This window comes from Chrysochloris asiatica, unplaced genomic scaffold (assembly GCF_000296735.1).
Source record: "Chrysochloris asiatica unplaced genomic scaffold, ChrAsi1.0 scaffold00049, whole genome shotgun sequence".
Taxonomy (NCBI): Eukaryota; Metazoa; Chordata; class Mammalia; order Afrosoricida; family Chrysochloridae; genus Chrysochloris; species Chrysochloris asiatica.
Genome location: NW_006408567.1, coordinates 16,802,401 through 16,823,269, shown reverse-complemented (window position 1 = coordinate 16,823,269; position 20,869 = coordinate 16,802,401). Strand labels below are relative to the sequence as shown.

General features: G+C 37.4%; 1 protein-coding gene across 1 annotated transcript in view; it reads right to left on the bottom strand.

The window, feature by feature from the left end:
- TTC3 (tetratricopeptide repeat domain 3) overlaps nucleotides 1–20,869 on the bottom strand; it is a 136,018-nt gene that overhangs the window by 55,867 nt on the left and 59,282 nt on the right. The window contains 9 exon segments of the mRNA XM_006862609.1: nucleotides 3,707–3,872; nucleotides 5,676–5,742; nucleotides 7,259–7,315; nucleotides 8,840–8,886; nucleotides 11,893–12,144; nucleotides 15,438–15,761; nucleotides 17,162–17,295; nucleotides 18,471–18,535; nucleotides 19,137–19,229. Of these exon segments, the coding sequence (XP_006862671.1) occupies nucleotides 3,707–3,872; nucleotides 5,676–5,742; nucleotides 7,259–7,315; nucleotides 8,840–8,886; nucleotides 11,893–12,144; nucleotides 15,438–15,761; nucleotides 17,162–17,295; nucleotides 18,471–18,535; nucleotides 19,137–19,229 (1,205 nt within the window).

Genomic DNA, 20,869 nt, shown 5'->3' with positions numbered 1-20,869 from the left:
CTGGCAGTCTAGGGTACCTTCAATATTCTTCTCCAACACCATAACTCAAATGCATCAGTTCTTTTATAGCTTTCCTTATTAACTGTCCAACTTTCACATGTATGTGACGCTATTGAACATATCATGGCCTGAGTCAGGCGTACCTTAGTCCAACTACTGGTATTTTTGCTCTTGAACGCTTTAGAGAGGTCTCGTGCAGCAGATTTGCCCAATGCAATATGTAGTTTGATTTACTGACTGCTGCTTCCATGAGTGTTGATCATGGGTCCAAACAAAATGAAGTCTTTGACAACTTCAAGCTTTTCTCCACTAATCATAATGTCATTTATTGGTCCAGTTGTGAGGATTTTTGTTTTCTTTACATTGATGTGCAATCCACACTAAAGGCTGTGGTCTTTGATTCTATTTGAAATGCAAAGGTACCTTTGTGCCTCTGAAAAGTAATTGCTATAAGATAAACACTGGGTCTAAAATATCACGAATATAATTTCTTTATAATTCAGTATTATGGCAAGAATACTAATGAAAAGAAAAGGTTAAATTCAGGTCTCCAAACTGATTTGAATCAGTTCAGTCATGCTCAGAGAAGTGAAATTTAAAGAGACTTGAATTTTTAAAATTTGGGTATGCAGAAGAAAGAAGAGTGATGAGAACTGAAGATGCTTAGAATCAATTAGTCAATGTACAAATGGAACATGTAAATATCAGTCTCCACAGCTCTAAGGCCAGAAGAACTAGATGGTGCCCGGCTACCGTAACCAACTACTTTGAAAGGGATCACATTAAAAGGTCCCAGATAGAATGAGCGACAGTGCAGGACAAAACTCAAAATCATAAAAAAGACCAAGCTTACTGGTTAGAAAGAGACTGGAGGAACCTGAGACTATAGCCCTTGGCCACCCTCCTTTAGGTCTGGAATACAGCTTACTCTCATAGCCCAATTTTCAATCAAGTGGTGGATATGCATACAGCAGGGACAACATTAGTGAGGTATGCACACCACGGAATTGTCAACCATTTGAGGTCAAAACAGCAACATTTACCTGGGGACGAGTTTCAGAGGGTTTGGAAAGGAAGGTGGAAAGGAAATAGGAACCACAGGGAGGAAGCAGGCTAACTGTTTTACATGACAGGGATGCAATCATTGAAATGAAAAAAAAAAACCGTGATTTACTGGATGTAAAACTGATGATTTGCTCTGCAAACCTTCACTCAATTTGCAATGGAAAGCGAAAAAAAAAAAAATGTTTTTAATTGTGTAAAGCAGAATGACAACCAGAACTGAGAAGATTACAGGTCGAAGCCTTGGAAGGGGAGACTTTTTAGAGGAGCATGATGTGGGAGATTAGACTATTCCCAGCACTGTGGAAAGTTATAGACTCATTCAGTGTGGTGCAGTGGCACAGCTTTGAGAAAAGCACTGTTTGTTTCCAACTGTGCTAAATCAAGAGATTTGATTTCTATGCAACATGTATGCTGCCCTTATTTTCTAAAAGGGAGATTAAGTCTCTAATAGGGCATCAACCCGTAATGTTTCCCATTCTAGTAATTGTCCAGGTTCATCCACATTTTACAAATTCAGGTCCCTCTGGTTTTGCTTCGTCAACCACGACAGAACAGGAAGAATTGGTTTGAAACTCTGCTTAAATCGTAGCCATTATCCCAGTGTTCCCGACTTCTTCTGCAATGGTTTTTCTACTCCTTGCTTTCACTTTCCTTTCTTTCATCCATTGGCCAAGAAAAGGAACCATCATTCTTAAGCCACCATATATTTACTTCTAAAAATTCACAGAAAGAATTATGTTTCGAGGGGTAACTTTCTGTCATTTCTTGGCTTTCTTGTATTATAAGGTAAAATTCTACTTCAAATACAAATAAATCAGCCTATTTGTTTCCCCATACAGTTGCTTACTCCCCCCTGACCACAGATAATGGTAATATATTGAGCTGCCAAAAATCACATGTTACAGCACCAGTTTTGGAAGCTTTAAGTCTAGCACACTTTAAAACATAGGAGTGTAGTTTGATAGCTCTTTCCATGGAGTTCTCTGGAAATATGATTTGCCCAGCATTTTCAACTCTACTGAAAAACTATGAAGATGGACCCAAGAGCATAAAACTAGACTGGAAAGGAATGATGCACATGAGGAAAATAGATGAAATGACAAAATATGGATGAGTAAATATGGAGAGCTGACTTTTAAATTACTCTTCTACTTCGGGTGTAGCCCTCAATTTCTTGTTCAGGAAGGTCTTGTGCATTACTGGGAACCCTGATGGTGCAACAGTTACGCACTCAGCTAACTGAAAGTCAGCAGCTCAAGCCCACTAGCAATTCTGCAAAAGATGTAGCAGTTTGCTTCCTTAAAGATTTACAGACTTCTGCTCTGTCCTATGGAGTCCTGATGTGGCACTGTGGGTTAATGCGCTGGACTGAAAAGTTGGTTTGAACTGCAAGGGTGGCAGGCAGTTCAAGCTCACCAGCCGCTCCTCGGAAACCCTATACAGGGTTGCTACGGGTTAGAACCGACTCGACGGCACTTAACAACAACACTCTGTTCTATAGGGTCACTATGAGTTGGAATCAAATTGACAACAAAGGGTTTGGGGCTTTTTTAGCGTAGTGGTTACGAATCGGGCTGCGAACCTTAAGGCCAGCAGTTCGAAACTACCAGCTGTTCCGCAGGAGAAAGATGAGGCGTTCTGCTCCCGTAAAGATTTACAGCCTTGGAAACCCTGTACAGGGTCGCTATGGGTCGGAAACGACTCGATGGCACTTAACAACATAACAACAACTTATTGATACCAATTTCAAAATTGTAAGTTGTTTTCTAGATTATCTTGAACTCTATACTCAATCATTTTATCCTGCTTACTCAAACTTAATTGCTGAACTTCACACTCACATTTTCAACTAACTCAAACTCCACTTACTAAAAACAAAACATATGTTTCCTTTCCATTAGCTCTATGTCAGGAACACAAGTCTCCATTATTATGCTAAGTACAGGGTTTTACAGCTGTATAATAATCCTGGATGAAGGAATAATGGCTTCCTGGTATCCCTTCCTCAAGAAAAGGGTAACAGTTCAGTAAGCTTCATTATATATTACTGGAATTATGAGATTCCAAAAAGTTGCACACATCATTCTAAGAACAGAGAATACAAAGAGCCATATTAAATGGATACCAGAGAATTCCTGATGGAAAGGTAATGACATTTATAGGATATATTCTAATAGAACATTTGTTGTTGTTAAGTGCCTTCGAGTTGGAGCCGACCCATATTTGACCCTGTACAGGGTTTCCGAGGGTGTAAATCCTTACGGGAGTAGAAAGCCTCATCTTTCTCCCGCGGAGCGGCTGGTATTTTCGAACCACTGACCTTAAGGTTCGCAGGCCGATTCGTAACCACTACGCTACCAGAGCTCCTTATAGCAGGTCAGTTTTAGAAGTAGAAGGTATCTATATTAGCAACTCACAGTGACAAAACCAATAATTAGGACTTGAAAATTATTCATTAGAAGTTCTCCAGTAACTTTATAATATGTGGCAAAAGCTCTAAAAACGACTTTTCTTCCCCAAGGGTTATAAGTCAATAAATGATTCTCTTAATAAATATAAGAGACATCAGTTAAGCATTTCATATTTTAACTGGCAGTGTTACAGTATAAAATAATAGTTATAGGGATGTTAAACTACTCACTCATATAGAGTTGAACATTTTTGCTTTGGGTTTGTTTCACTCTTCTTACTCCGGGCAACATATTCTTTATCTTGCTGTTGCTTTTTTTTATAGTAAGCTTCAAATTCTTCAACATCTTTTCGAAGATGCTGGGGTACCGCAAAGGGGCCTGAAGAACTTGAACTACCTCTGTAGACGAAAACCAGTTTGTGAATAATAGAATTTTGGGTGAACCAGAATACTTAAATTGAAAACAAACAAAAAACCCCACACCAAGATGGTAACTATTATTCAGTATTACAATGCAAAAACAAAAGTTACCATATAATTTAATGCACAAGAAATTATACCTGACATTCTCAGTTGGTACTTTTAATTAACTCTTTATTCTTTCTACAAAGAGCAAATTTTTTAAAAAAACCTACTGGTTTTAAAAACTATTGAATTACATTAATTAGAACTTATAAAGCAATTGAGAGAAAAACAAGAGATTTTACTATAATTGCTATTAAGTGAAAGTAAGACTGAAACTGGTAAAATGTGCTGATTTAAAAAGACCAAAAAAAGGGTGTGGAGGGGAGCATTCCACCACTTTAAAAAAGACAGAGTAGTTTGAATATGAGCTCTATGACCCTGGTTTGAATCTGCTTAGCCAAGTTATTTCACTACTCTGTACTTTAGTTTCCTTATCTGTAAAATGGACATATCAGTATTTATCTCCTAGGAGGGAACCCTGGTAGTGCAGTGGGTTAAGTGTTGGGCTGCTAACTGAAAGGTGGATGGTTCAAACCCACCAGCTGTTCTGTGGAAGAAAGATGAGGCTGTCTACTTCAGCAAAGAATGACAGCCTTGGAAACCCTAGGAAGACGTTCTACTCTGTTCCATGGGGTCGCTAGTAGTTGGAGTCAACTTGATAGCAGTGAAGTTATCTTTTAGGGGGAGATGGGTGGATTAAATGAGTTCTTACGTTTAAAATCCTTAGAATAGTGTTGTTGTTGTTAAGTGCTGTCAAGTCAGTTTCAACCCATAGGGACCCCATATACGGTTTCCAAGGAGCAGCTGGTGAGCTTGAACCACTGACCTTGCAGTTCAAATGGCTTTGCAGTCTGGTGAATTAACCCACAGCGCCACACCAGGACTCTGGGATGTAAGTATGGGTTCATCTAAATATAAACTATTATTATTTTAACACTGCACAACTCCTAGACTTACATAATTCATGGCAATGACTGCAAGTTCTAGCTATTAGAACTCACTTAAGAAATATGAGAAAAATAATTTGTGGGGTTTTGGTCTATAAAGGAAAGGAAAATGAGATCTTAAAAAAATCATTGCTCCTCTCTAGTTTTATTTCTTCTTTTTGTCTGTTTCTTGAAAACTAAGTTTTAACCATCAGTTGCCACTGAAATTCCCTAGCATCTAAGGTTAAACTGTAATTTCATATGCAGTCTCCATAACATCTCCCCATTATAACAATTGCTAGTAATTTTTAGCACAACTCCTAGACTTAAATAATTCACGACCATGAATGCAAGTTCTAGCTATTAGAACTTACTTAAGTTCTAATGAGAAAAAATAACTCACCAGCCACTCCTTGGAAACCTATACAGGGTCACCATGAGTCAAACCTGACTTGACAGTACTTATCAACAACATCAGCAGCACAACAGTCTCTTCACTGGATATTGTAAATAACATTTTTCTAGGAATTTCCCATAGTGTCCTATACATAGAAGTTCTCAATATACGCTTATATTAATTAATAGCATCAGTTTGTAACTTTAAAATAATTTGTCTGAATTCTTAACACCAATAGGCTATGCTATAAACTCAACTAGATGGGTCACATCAGTTTGTCATAAAAGATGTACAATTTTAGACATAGGTGTTAAGGAAGTAAAACTCAAGTTTAAAAAATTAACACTGCTTATTAAAACCCTTGAGTTAAATGACCAAAAAAATGTTAATTGTACTTACTTTTTGTTATCACTTTTAATCGCAGTCTCACTTGTAACACATGGTTTTATTGAAGGAGTTCCAGACCCAACTAACATAGGCTGGTTTAAAAGACAGAAAAATGACAACGATTTTTACCTAAAAATTCCATGAAAACTGCTGTTTATATAAATAAGCAGGTCAATTTCCAATATATAAGACCTATGTAAATTTGAACAGGAACATACAGTTCCTGGTCCTGAACAGACAGTAATATAGGTTTCAGTAATAACATGATGATGATGTTGCACACCACTGTCAGACACCATTAATAGGTCCAAACGAATATTTAGGGTAGCTTCCAAAGCTCCAAGAATAATTTAAATGTCACTCAGATCAAACTTCCACATCAGCTAAACTAAAGAAATGAGGAAAGGATCAATAATGAAAGAAAACTTTTGGTGGAATTTATAAGCTGCTCTCATCTTTCTGTAATACCTGCTTGCACTCTTACTCTGGGGTTCCCCTAATGATCCCCCTCCCAACCCCCATTATACAACAGCCATGTGAAATTTATAAGCAATGCCCTAGTTATCACATGGGCTTGGAGTGAACCTCAAGTAAGAGGAAGGAAAGGAATTCTATCAATTCCAAGATTCTGCTATGGGAATTATTATTCCTCATTTCAGTCTGAAGTAGTTTAGATAATAAATATTTGAATGAATTCCAACAAAAGCTATTTAGCTACTAGAAACTATTATTCTGCTTTCTTACCTCCGTATAAAATTCAGTTTAGGAATAATACCAAAAAAATCAACCTAGTTGTCATCCAGTCAATTCCAATTCATGTGTTTCAGAGCAGATATGCACAATAACTTTTATAGTTATTAATAACAGGCATCGCTATTACTACTGCTATACAGATGAGGATACTAGGACATGGCAAAGCAAATAAAGGGCCCAGTTAGTCACTGGTAGAACCTAAATGACTGATGAGACAAACTTCTTGGCCACTCTGCTCTAAGACCACTCATACAGAATCCTACATAAAAAATCCTACCTAAAAAACAAAAGAGGCAATAAAGAATTAACTCTCTTAGAGATAGAGCAGCTGAGGGCTCTAGACTCATGGAAAGAGACAAGCTGTGTTCTGGAAGGACGCAGGCTTGCAAAATGTGCCCTTTGGTTGTTTAAATGATTATATTTATTCCTGAGTGTTTTGTGTACAACCCCCCACCCAAAAAAAAAAAAACTAACAAAAACAGAGGGAATAGAAGCAAATACTGTTGAATGATGATGCACAGAGGGCACTGTAATCATTCCAATGCAACAAAATGCAATACGATGAGTGTAAAACCAATGTTCTCCCATGTAAACTATCATTCAATTCACAATAAAAACTTTAAAAAAGAAAGAAAGAAAGAAAAAGAATTAAGCCTCTTTCAAGAGTTCTTTATATGAACCTTAAATTCCCTTAAAATGTTAAGACTGCCAAAATACATTCAAATGAAAGCCTAGAAATTCTTTCTCTACAAAATGTTTTTTCAAAACATTCCAAGAACTGGTTAATTCTAATTTGCATAGTTCATTAATTTTTCAGCAAGGCTAGACATGAATAATATACAAAATACCCCATACCTTTAGATCTTTTGGCTTCTTTTTCTTCCCTTTGTTTTTCACCTTTGTAGAAACATACTAAAAAAATGAAAAAAAAAAAAAAAAGCCCAACATTATCAATGAAACCCAAAACATAGCATTTTGAAGTGCAATATAATGAAATTATACTGATTTCCACAGACTAGTCATAAATTCTATAGACAATATTTCAGTTCAAGTGTCAAGTTCATAATGATGTTGTATGCCATTGAAAGTCAGTTCCAACTCACAGTGATCCTATTTAGGGTTTCCGAGAGTTGGCTGGGGGGTTTGAGCTGCCAACTGTGTGGTTAGCAGTCCAGTGCTTACCCTATGGTGCCATGCCAGGGCTCTATGTTTGTAACAGAAAATAAGTAAAAATCTAATGATTTCTAATGTTAAACTCAAATTAAACTGTCCCAACATTTTAAACTCCTTTTGAGCAATAGGGTTTATGTTACTTCAAGTAATTATTCACTCTTTTTAAGTAATTGCAATTACACACTAATGGCATTTTAACACTCCTTTTACTAGGCATTCTGCACCTGACCAGACAATGGGGCAAAATAGTAAATTCAGACAACCCAATTACCTACTCAGAGAATACGTTAGCTTCCATACTTATCAGAGCACTGAGGTGGCTTCAAAAAGTCCTTGGAAAAACTGAATGAAAAGATAACAGACATTTTCTACAAACTTTGAAGCCCTCTAATATTTGGTCACACAGATTAAGACAAAATTTCAATTGATATGCCTTGATACTATAAATCAATAAATATGCATCTTTCTCTTTGAAGCACCTTTTTTTTTCTCAATGCAATCATTTTTCTACAATAAAGAATTCCTAAACTGCTAAATGGCAGCATCAATGGGCTCAAGCATGGCAACAATAGTGAGGTTGGCCCAGGATCGGGCAGTGTTTCATTCTGCTGTGCATAATAAGGTCGCTATGAATCGGTACCAACTCAATGGCACCTAACAACAACAACTAAAAAAAGGATAAAGGCAACTACTACCTAGAAGGAAAAAAATTCCTCTGGGATTGTTTTAAGTCCAACTCAGTTTGGACCACTCAAAAAAAAAGGCCCTTGGCTCTTCTTTTTTTGTTGTTGTTAAGCACTTTTGAGTCAGTTCCAACTCACAGCGATCCTGCATCGGGTTTCCAAGGAACATCTAGTGGTTTTGAACCATCAACCTTGTGGTTAGCAGTCCAGTGCAGATCCTATAGCACTGCACCAAGATTCTGCTTTCCTTTTAGAACGAAACATTAACATTTTAATGACTGGAGATAACTTCATTTGTATGCCAGGATGTAACTCAAGAACACTTCCTATTTTTAATATTAACAATTCTTAGTTGTGAGACTTTATGGGCCCTGTTCTAACTTAAGCCTCAGAACTGGCTGATTACTGTGCCAATTCCAAAAAGAAGGTTGAGATTAAATTTTCTAATTCAATGGTATACGTTATCCAGAAATCCTCTAAATTTGGCTCTGGAATGTGATGCCAACAAACACTTGTGTGGGTCCTCTCTCTTCCCTTACTTCGCATTTAGCTTAGCACTGGTACTGATCAAATCACTTACCAAGGAGTCAGGATTGTCCTGTTTCCTTAGCACCGTGCAGCTGCTGTCTGTAAGAAGATACCGAACATTTTAGGAGGAAACTAAATATTCATATGGACATATAATAACAAAGCCTTCAAGAAAACTAACCCAGATACTACTAATAGAGAATATGTTCTACTCTTTATTTGGCTTTGACACAAGCATAATTTAGAAACTAGAGAGGAATGGGAAGATAAATAACTAAATGGGAAACTAATCATAGAAAGCCACAAAACTTCAATCCAGTGTAGAATAATTTGGACATCATCTATGTGCCAAACGCTATGCTAAAGTGCTGGGAATACAGAGATAAGCAGGCAAGCAACTAGAACTCTGGGTGCTACGTGCCAAGGTAAAAAAACAATGGAAGGGAAGATGGAGTACAAAAATCTTCAAGGAAAAGAGGCCAAAGGAGGGGCAGGGCTGAAAGGACAGTTGGGTTCCACTTGAAATAAGCAAGCAAAGGTGTGGGCTGGGTCTGAAGGATCTGCATAAGCAAAGGCAAGAGGCAGAAGAACAGGGAGGTTTGGGCTCAGGAACAAGCCGGGTGTGTATATCAAGAAGGCAGATTAGAAGAGACAATGAACCTGCAGAGATAAGGTGAACTAAGCAAACATTTCCGCAACAGAGTCGAGGATCAGAATGATGTTCTAGAAGAACAGGTTATAGTAGCAATAGAGCAGGAAGATGACTTGGAGTGAGAGCATCTAAAGAAGGCATGGAGGCCTGTTTGGAGCCTACTGCAATAGTCTAATCATAGATAAATAAGGTTCTAGCATAGAACAGTCAAGACAGAAAAGTATAGATCAAAAACAAAGCTTATTTGGATTGGTGACAAGCTAGATAGGTGTAGATTGGAACCACGACTAATTCCAGGGTTTCTTAGTAAAAACTAGATATATAAAGATATTGATATCTTTAACTGAGATATAGGAAAAAAGGTCTCTGATGAGCAGGTTTATCCAAACTCTGTTTAAGGGGCCTGTTGGCTGTGACACAGAAATACCAGACGGAAATTTGGTATTTGTCTTCAGAAGGGAGGTCAAAGGCTCCCAATTACCATAGCACTGATATTATTGAGCACTCCTATTTATAAAATCAGTGGGTTCTGAAAAGTGTTAATATATAGATATATATATAATCCTATCAATGAAAAGATACAATGGGAACATTTGGAATAAGGGTGGGAGGCAGGGCACGGAGGCACTGAGAACCTGCAGGGCTGGCCAGTCATGTGGTTGGTGGCTTCCAACTCTATGACTAAGAACAGAAAAAGTCACAGCCAATGGGCCATGTGTTTTAGGCACAGAGCACAAGTATCAGGCAGAATGCACACTCAGAGCAAACTGTGTCCTTTCAGTTCTTCCGCTGTGTGATCCAAGCATGCATTGGGTTTTGTAAGCTCAGTCCCAGAACAGCATTTTATTACCAGCAGCCGCAAACTGATGGCAATAAAGTCAGGCTATCAGGTAGTGTGTCACCTTCCAGTCAAGGAGCGGAATCCTGGAAAAATAAAGCCATCTATAGTTGAGTGTGCTCCTTCCTAAGAACCACACATTACTAAGTTTGTCACTGGCAGGCCCTGACCCTGCACCTGTATTTTATAATGGGTGTCACTTTTAAACAAGGTTGGACTCCTTTAATTATACCTTTTAAAACAAGAAGTCTACACTTTAAAAGTCTTACCCCTGATATTATGTAAAGCTGACTTCTGACTCTGAAGGAAGGGCTGTGGGAAGAATTACCATAAAACACAGATGCACCAAATGTGGTGGTGGTGTGCTGTGGAGTTGGTTCCGACTCTTAGAGACCCTGTATAGGTTTTCTGAGGCAGTAAATCTTCACAGAAGCGGAAAGTCTCATATTTCTTCTGCAGAACAGCTGGTAGTTTCGAACTGCTGACCTTGAGATTAGCAGCCCGACTCGCAATCACTACACTACCAGAGCTCCTTGTACCAAATGTAAGAAGTTAACATTCACTTAACATCTAAAGTATTATTATTTTGAGGTCAGAGGATCATTTGCTCAAAATGGTCTCATTTTAATGATGAGGACACTAAGATCAAAATTTGTTAAGGAATGTAGCTAGTTATCCAAGAAAACTCATTGGAGTTCTATTCTACTCTGTAACACAAGGGGTTACCCTGAATTGGAACTGACACAACGCCAGCAAGCATTTTTGTTTTCTGTCTTAGTCTCTGCCAAACTGGACTCCATGCCGTTATTCAAATGTGTACCATGATTCCCGTCCACCCAACCTCTTTACTCCCCAGTATCATTCAATATCCCATTCCACGCAATGCTCACCACCTATCTCAACCTCTGCAAGGAGAATGTTCAGGACTGAATCCTTCCTTTGAGCCTCCTCAGCACTTTCTCTGGTCCTTTTCTGCTGAGGTCACTACCATCTTACAAGAACCTGTACACTCATCTCAATTCCTTTTTCTAGAAACATAAAGTCCTAAGGGACTACCATAAGCTTTCCTGGATTCCTTGTCAATACCTAGCATAGGGCTTTGAAGCATGAGGACTACACACTTAAGTTTTAATGAGTTGAATGAAGGAAAATACTACACAACAGTTTATTCAGCTCCTGTTTAGTTCTGTTTCCACTAAAACAGATGTAACATCTGCTCTAGATTCTGCAAACATCACCTCCTTGCCACATTCCAGTGTTTTCTTGAATGCTAAAAATCAAACCATTTGCTAATGAATACCATTCATTTAATATACAATTTTTGCCTCGACTGAAAAAAACTAAGAGGGGAATACTATGGTATGTGGTTAAGGGAAAGTATCCATCTGAATATCTCTACCAAACTTAAAGAGTGTGGCATGGTAAAACAAAACAAGCTTCACATTTTTAAAAAACCCCAAAAAAACAGCATTCTCAACCACTAAATTGCCTCAAGTAAGCGGGCTATACAATAGTAACTTTTTGCTATTTTCCCTGAGTATTTAAATAAGCTAGGTCCTTCAAAGACTTCTTTTCTAAAACTAGATATAAATAAGCTGAAACTTGGTCCACATACCCAGTATACCGAAGAATTCATCTAAAGCAGTATGCAATGTTGGAAACTTCTTTCTGTGGTCTTCTAGCAGCCATATTAAACAGCGAGCTTCTTTGGAAGATGTCGGCTCACAGAAATATTCAAATGTCTTTCCTTCTATAGAGCCTAGCTTTGAACCATATTTCTCATTCCAGAGAGAACTCACAATGGTAAAATCCAGGTCCTTCAGAGACTCCCCATAACGAGAAAGAAAAGGTACTGCAGCATTCAAGCCTGTAATGAAAACAAAACCCAAATCTGAAGGGGAGAAAAATTACTTGCTATTTATTAAACCACACTCTGTTTCACAACTTTTATAAGCAGTTCCATTTTATCTGGTTTACATTGTCAGAGAAAACATTCAAATACTTAGAACAAATTTGTTCAAGTTTGTCATCAAATGCTATTATGCATTTTATAAACACTACTTAACATTGGGGAGCATGTTGGTTCTATATAATACACACTGAATTGTAAACCACAAGGTCAGTGTTTTGAGCCCATCAGTAGTTCTATGGGATAAAGAAGAGGCATTTCTGCACCTACAAAGATTTATAGCCTTAGAAACCCTATACAGGGTTGCTATGAGTCAGATTTCATGGCACTTAATAGCAGCAGCAACAATTAACCTGATATGCTAATTATAATTAAGTCTTATCTTTGTTGTTGCGACTCATTAGCAAACCCTGCATAGGGCTTCTGAGGAGTGGTTGGTAGATTTGAACTCCTGATCTGGAAGTTCAAACCAACTTTGCGATCCAGTGCTTATCCTACAGTGCCACACCAAGACTCCATCTTATCTTCCTAATAGTTTAATAAGGTTATCAATGTAGTTATTCTTCTTAGACTTAGATGAAAGTATTGATTTGAATTCCTTAAATAATGTTACTGTTGCTTACTATCTAGTCAATCCTGGCTCATGGTGATCCTATGTTACAGAGGAGAACTGCTCCACAAGTTTTCTTGACTACAATCTTAATGGAAGCAAATTGCCAGGTCTTTTCTTCTATAGTATCACTGTTTATGTTAAGTGTTATCGAGTCGTTTCCACCTCTAGCGACTCTGTATAGGACTTCCAAGGAGCAGTTACGTAGGTCTGACCTTTCGATCTTGCAGTTAGTAGTCCAGTGCTTATCCTACAGTGCCACACCAGGACTCCAGTATCACTGTTGTTGTTAATTGCTCAGCTGCAGACTGAAAGGTCAGTGGTTTGGACCCACCAGCCACTCTGCAATAAAGATGCGGCAATCTGTTTCCATAAAGATTGCCTTGGAAACCCTATGGGGCAGTTCTACCTACCATGAGTCAGAATCAACTATCCAGGAATGCGCAAGTGTGAACTTTGTATCAGTGATACTATAGGATAAGTGCTGGACTGCTAACCACAAGATTGGTGGTTCAAACCCACCAGCCACTCCTTGGAAACTTTACACAGGGTCGCTGAGTCAGAACTGATTCATTGGCACTTAACAACATTATAACATTATAAAGCCTAATCAGTTAACATGCTTGAACTCATTTTTAAACTTTTAAATAGAAATTGTAACTTTAAATAATGATTCCTTTACTATTCAAAAGGAATCCTGGTGGTGTTTTAGGATAAGCACTGGACTGCAAGTTTGGCAGTTCAAACTCACCAGATGCTCCATGGGCGAAAGATGAGGCTTTCTACTCCCATTAAGATTTACAGCCTTGGAAACCCTATACAAAGTCACGTGGAGTTGGGAATTGACATGGTGGCAACATTTGGTTTTTTTTTGGTTTACTGTTCAGAGTAAACATAAATTATATCCACAGGACAGAGAAACATTTTTCTGCCCGCGAACAATATGGCTCTAATACTGCAGCTTACTGGAATGAACACGAGGTGGCACTGTTGCCTACGTAGCATAACCCAGATAAAACTCTTCCTCTAGTCTATTTTTCAAAGCAGATTAAAGCAAAAGATAGGTCCATAATTTACTTATCTTATTGTTATCTTATGGCCCCTCCTCCTTGGAAACCCTATGCAGGGTCGCTATGAGTCAGAACCGACTCCACGGCACTTCATAACAACAACAAATCGTATTGTTAACAGGAGTAGATGCCAGTGACAAATTTATGACTTGAGTAATTTTCTGAGACTACAAATCAACGGAGACCTATACTCCCAGGAGCATTATGCTTCCTATCTATACCAAGCTTGATGCCATCTTAGTTTAGTCTCTATGGAAAAAAAATTATGAATGTATTCTCTGAAGACCTAGTAGTCTATACAATCTCAGGCAAGAAGCGGTGGCTCTCAGAGGCTTGGCAGGCCCCCTCTTTGGGATGCTGCAAAAAACCTGCTCTAGTCTTGGCTAACAGCAGCTAGCTGAGACATCTATTGAGCCATGCTAGTTTCCCACATGGTCACCAAGATAAACTGGACCTTCCTAGGTGCAGAGAGAGCAGAGTCTAGTGACAGCCAACTCAGCTCTCTGGAGCTGCCTTCTGCAAGTACCTGCTGAGTGGTTTGCCCCAGCTTCCCTTCTCCCAGTCAAAACATGTAAGTCATATCTGGTGATTTCATAATCTGGTGATTCACAAACCTAGTCTAAACTTGGGGGATTTTTCTCTTAATCCCTACACACAGGGTTCCCTGGGGTGATCCTAAACAACTGGTCCTATCCACTTTCTGTTCTCAATTTTCATTAAGGAATCTGGACTTTAATTTCTTTTTCTCTCTAAACAGTCACAATTCCAGAGGATGCCACACAGAGAGCAAATTCTAAGCGGTACACTTACATAAGATTGCACCTAAAATAGGAGCCCTGGTGGTGCAGTGGGCTAAGCATTGGGTGGCTAACTGCAAGGTTAGTGGTTCAAATTTACTAGGTGCTCTGCAGGAGAAAGATGAGGCAGTCTGCTTCCATGAAGATTCATAGCTTGGGAAATGCTATGGAGCAGTTCTACTCTGTCCTGTAAAGTCCTGTGTGTTAGAATTGACTCCACAGCAATTAGTTTTTTGTTTGTTTGTTTGTTTGTTTGTTTTCAGTTTGGTTTGGTGTTTAAAATATTCTGTTTACACATCTACAAAGAGTTTAGCATATTATAGGTCTGGATTTTCTTATTGACTAAACTTTGTCTTAACAGTTTTTGAAAAAGTATACTCTAGCCTGTATATCTTATAACCTAAAAAGTATAAGTATGGAGAGAAATAGTATTTTCAACCATATTGTATTTTAAAAATCATAAATGATGGGATTTTTTTTTCCAATTGCCACTGGATCGATTTCAACTCAGGGTACCCCATATGTGTCAGAGTAGCGCTGTGCTGCTCCACAGGGATTTCAATAGCTGACTTTTGGGAAAGATATAATCAGGCCCCTTTATTTACCAAGGTCCCTTGGTTGAACTTTAGAACCTCCAACCCTTTTGGCTAGCAGCTGAATGTGTTAAGCCTTTGTACCACCCAACAATTCCCAAAACAGGAAAATGAAAAAGAATTCAGAGGCCTATATTCATTGTTTCTACTAACAATACCTCTCCAAAATAAAGTGACATACCAAAGCTATCAAGTTTCTCAATCCAAGTGGCTACACTGGGCTCAATTTCCTTATGCTCATTCAAAACGTGAAGAAATATTCTTGTCTTGACTCTACTGTTTTCTTTAATCAAGTGCTGAATGACAAAGTCCACTGCATCATTTAGAAAATTTCTGCTAGAAAAACATGTTGTGTAGTCATCTACACTTAAAACCTTCCAAGAAAGCAATTCCCTCATAAGCATGGAAACATTGAGCGCACTGGATCTGATCTTCTCAGAGTACTGACTCAGGCACTGTAGAATTCTGTCATCAAGGAACCGACAAGTGTGAACATGTCCTACAGCTCCTGAGGATAATAACAATGATTAATGAAAGGGAAAGGAGAACCAATGCATAAAGATATAAACTTAGAAATCATGCAGCATTACATAATATGACTCTGATGCTACTCTTTATGGTGTTTTAAATGAGGAATATACAATCTTTGAAATTCACTTGAAAAATATCTGAAAGTTCACATTTAGCCAAACCATTAAAAAACAAATGCCTTCGATCCTTCACTCTGTACCAACCAGTAACATCTGAAAACTTACTGTTCGTTGTTCTTGTTATTAAGTGTCATCAAGTCGGTTCCAACTCATAGCAACTCTGTGTAGGGTTTCCAAGGAGCAGTTGGTAGGTTTGAAATCACTGGCCTTGCAGTTAGCAGTCTACTGCTTATCCTACAGTGCCACACCAGGACTCAAAACATTTAGTCGCTCCTCTAAGATAAGTTCTCCATAAGGTCACTTCTTAGCCCAGTCTCATCAACTTTCTTAGCCCAGTCTCATCAACTACCAAAACTTATATTCAATAAATGCAGCCCATTAAGCATAAATAATTAAAATGCAGTCACTGAAAAATCACTCAATTGGAAGGAGGATTTGGAATGATTTGTGAAATATTAATAGAATGCTGGATGAAAAGTAAAGACAGCAAGTGGTAAAATATTTCATGTTGGAAAAATAATAATAACAGTAGAAAATGAAGGAAACTGCAACTAGAGATTGAATGTTGTGCTGTGGGTTAATGCGCTGGGCTGCAAAGCCAGTTTGAACTGCAAGGTTGGCGGTTCAAGCTCACCAGCTGCTCCTAGGAAACCCTATACAGGGTCGCTGTGGTCAGAACTGACTCGATGGCACTTAACAACCTAACAACCACTATATACACAGAAAGAAATAAGTAAAATTACCAATGACAAAAGACGCTTAAAATCGAGAACTGGACTGGGTAATCTCTATGGTAGCGTTCATGAACTGCTTTTCTTTGAAAGAAAAAAAATTATTTCAAACAATTATTTTTTAAAAAAAACAGCATTGCTTCACACTATTTGAAACCAATAATTTTTACCACTCAACAATTTGAAAGTTAAAATCCACAAAGAGTAGAGTTTACAGTGCACCTCAAACACATGATCTGCAGGTTGGATATTATTTCTACCTTCCTTCCAGAGATAAGGAAACCGAGGCAAGAATTTGCTTGGAGTTAGGGGCAGTGTAGGATTTTGATACCCTAAGTATTGCTTCTAAAACCAGCATTCTAGGAGTAATAGAACACATTGATAGTACTAAAATTCTAAACTGAAATATAAATTTCAATATTAATATAAAGGTTAATAAGATACGCCAATATTTATGTGAATAGGAGTATTTATATTTTTAAAAAGCGTCCATAATTCTTTTAATAACCTGGACTTCTGCATACCTTTCTTCTCATTTTGGGGTGGATTACTTTCTCTTAAATCTTCTTCCAGTCGTTGTTTTGCTAGTTGTTTTGCTTCTTCTTTTTGGATCTTTCTCTTCATTTTTTTCTCTTCTTTCTCTTTTATTTTCCCTAGACTGGTGGACATTTATGATTAGTGATAATTCATCTCTGCAATAAGTTCAATAAACTATTCTTTGTAGAAACCACTATGCAAGCAGTAAGTTAGAAGTTTTCCGTTGTACATACAACTTGGCCTGTATGTTTGCTCAGTGGCAACAACTACCAACTTCATCCATGCATGTAAAAGATGGGAACTTGTTTTATGAAAACAAGAGTCTCAATCACTAAGTAAGTTCTAATTAGGTATGGCACATACAGATTGTATAGATGTTATTTCCACATATATAAATTACTGCTTAATGTAAACAGGAAAATTATAAGTTACTCTGAGAGGTAATACATGTAATATAAATGTTCATTTCAAAGACCAATCTCATAATACAGTATTTTTTTTTGTATCTCAGTAATGGCCCACTACTTGAGAATTTGGTTGATCTGACTACAATGAATGCTCTCTAACAAATAATCCTGTTCATCTTTTCTTTTACTACTCCTTGGTCACAAATAACAAAAGAAAGAAAGAAATCACTTCTGAGAACAAAAAACAAAAGCAGGACCACAAAGAAAAGAAAAAATGCTTAGAATTATTTGATCCAAACAAGAAGATACAAAGAGAGTGATATTGACTGTCGTAGTATACTGAGTATTTCAAAAGTAAGAAGTGGTCATTGTTTCAAAATGTCTGCTAAAGAGAGATAAACAGAAAAATGCTTTTGGAAATAAAGTTTAAAACTGAAAGCTATATTTATAACTGTTAACTAAATGGCAAATGTATTAGTTAAACATTTTACTTATAAAGCCAACCACAAAACGTTTCTGATTCAAATTTTGAGTATTTAACAATTCTAGGTTAGTTTTAAATATCCACAAAATTCATTTTAAAACCATTTATTTGGATATGTGTGTGTGTGTGTGTGTGTGTGTGTGTGTGTAAAGGAGTCCTGGTATGGCACTGTAGGATAAGCACTTGACCACAAGGTCAGTTTGAACTGCAAGGTTGACAATTCAAACCCACCAACCACTCCTCGGAAACCCTATAAAGGCATGCTATGAGTCAGGAACAACTCGATGGCACTTAACAACAACATATGTGTAAAGCCAATTTAAAAAGCAGTATAAAGTTCAGAAATCTGTATTTAATGAATTATATTCTAAGAAGCATCATTAAACTTATTGTTAAAAATCTTACCTAGAACATTTCTGTTTCAGAATAGGTCTTGGAGGAAACCTTTCTTTTATGACCTTGTGTTCAAACTTTAAATAAAACAAAGACATCCAAAATTGATCTCAAACTCCCATGACATAAGAGCACAAAAATCACAAATATTTCAGAAGCACACACAATGTTTAGTTTGAAAGAGAACAGTGAAGACATTCTGGCCCAGAAAGCTTTAGTAAAACAATTTACTGAAATGAGGACTAAGACAGTATTTCAGGAAGGAACAAAAAAAAAAAGCTTTTTTCAAAACGGCAGATCAGATATGAGTATCATTAACAACTACCCAAACTTGCTGGTCTCCCAATAATGAAGGCAATCCCTCATGTCACTCTTCCCTCTCCCTAATGATCCACATAGCCCTACTCTACCCAAAAGTTTACCAGGGAGAAAGAAAACAAAAGCTACCAAAAAAAAAGAGTAAAAACAACCAAACCAAAAACTTCCTTTTCCTATTAGAAAATAAAAGAATGCAAGAGTGCTTCGTTTCAGCAAAGCTTCTTGCTTTCTTAAAATTCATTATTGTTTTCTTTTTTGGAAAAAGACAAGATGCAACTCCCATTTCTTTAAATCATATTTAAAAAGCCTAAGAATGTTGGTTATCAATGTAATGGGATTTCCCCCTCATTAGATACTTACTTCACACTTAACACCACCTTTACTGTTGAAGACGGTAATCCTACAAATGACACCTTGGCAGTCAGGGGTAAGACAACTTGCATTTAGAAAGTCCTATATGGTTTAAAAAAAAGAAGAATGTATGTCTCAGGGGATAACTCTACACATATGTAGCATTTTAACTGTAAGAACAGTAAAAATACAGTATAAAACCTCCTTCCGGGAGGCAATGGAAGTTCCTACAGATTGCCAGGTGACTTTAAGTGTCACCTGGTAGGAGGAATACGCTATATAGGGCTATATAGGGCTGACCCTGTGACTTGCTTTAGCCAATGCAGGGTGAGCTGACAAGATGGACACACACCACGTATAAGCAAAAGCTTTAAGAACCATTGCATAGACTTGGCCATTGTTCTTTCTGTCTGTCACAAGATGGTCCAGATAAGGGTCAATCATTCTTCAACCTTTCTCGAGAAAACAAAAAACATAGCCACACAAAATAAAGCTGCGATAGCTCAAACACAGCAAACAACTGCAGGACAGTAATACATGCAAGAAATGAACTTTTCTTATGATAAGACACTAAGCTATTTGAGCAGTATATTACTTTACATATATCCTAGCTAATTAACAGAAGGCACTTGAAAACCATGGATGAGATCACTATGCACAGTGTACAACAGGAGAAACTCATTGTCAGTAAGACAAGGACACACTAACAGTGACACTCAGTGGCAATGGTAATTTGGTCAAATCATGAAATATTTAGTTAACTATACAAAATGTAAGAATTGCTACCAAACATGAGTAATTCCTATCACTAGCAGACATCTAATATAAATGCCTTATTTTTTTTACTCCAATAAGCATAATGGTCTACAGGACCCTCTGCAGTATCAAAAGCCATTTTCTTCTTACGTGCCATAGCCCATAGCTTATATACTAAAGAAACAAACTCTACAAATGCAAGTACACTACAAATGTTTGTCTTCTCTCAAAGTAAATATAAAATTAATGGTAATCATTATCCTGGTAATTCAGAGAAACCCCAATGAGAAGTAGCAGTACACAACTTAAGCTGATTTCTTAAATTACTGCACAATTTTGAGACTCTAACTCTACATCAAGACTTTTAAGTGATTAAATGAAAGCTCTTTGACTGACTCCAGTTATCAGTGCATAATTTTAAATCTGTATTTTAAAATCAGATATTGAAATTTTTACTTTTGATCATAATATGTTCAATAAAAGACAAACAATAAACAATTTATTAAATGACTTTACGGGTACTACCTTTATGCCTGTATAAAATAAAAGTCAGAATTTATTTTCCACTTTACTTCTGTTTTGGAGTCCTGGTGTGGCACTGTGGGTTAATGCACCAGACTGCAAAGCCATTTGAATTGCAATGTTGGCAGTTCAAGCTCAACAGTTGCTCCTCAAAAACCCTATACAGGGTCGCTATGGGGGCTGGAATCAACTCAAAGACACTTCACAACAACTATGTTTTAATTTAAAACATTCTAAATATGCCTAAAATGCTCATGAAGAAATGTATAATCTCTTAACTCTTTTTCTGAAGATTCTTAGGAAGGAAAGGGGTAAATCATCATGTAATAAATATACTAAAAAAGTCCATTTTGAACAAGGAAGGGAGTGATGAATTCTACAGGCTAGGAGAGGAGGTATCTGGGATCATTAACGGAGAAGAGCAGAGAGCGGGAACAGAGATGCCTGAGATGGAGACAGAGACG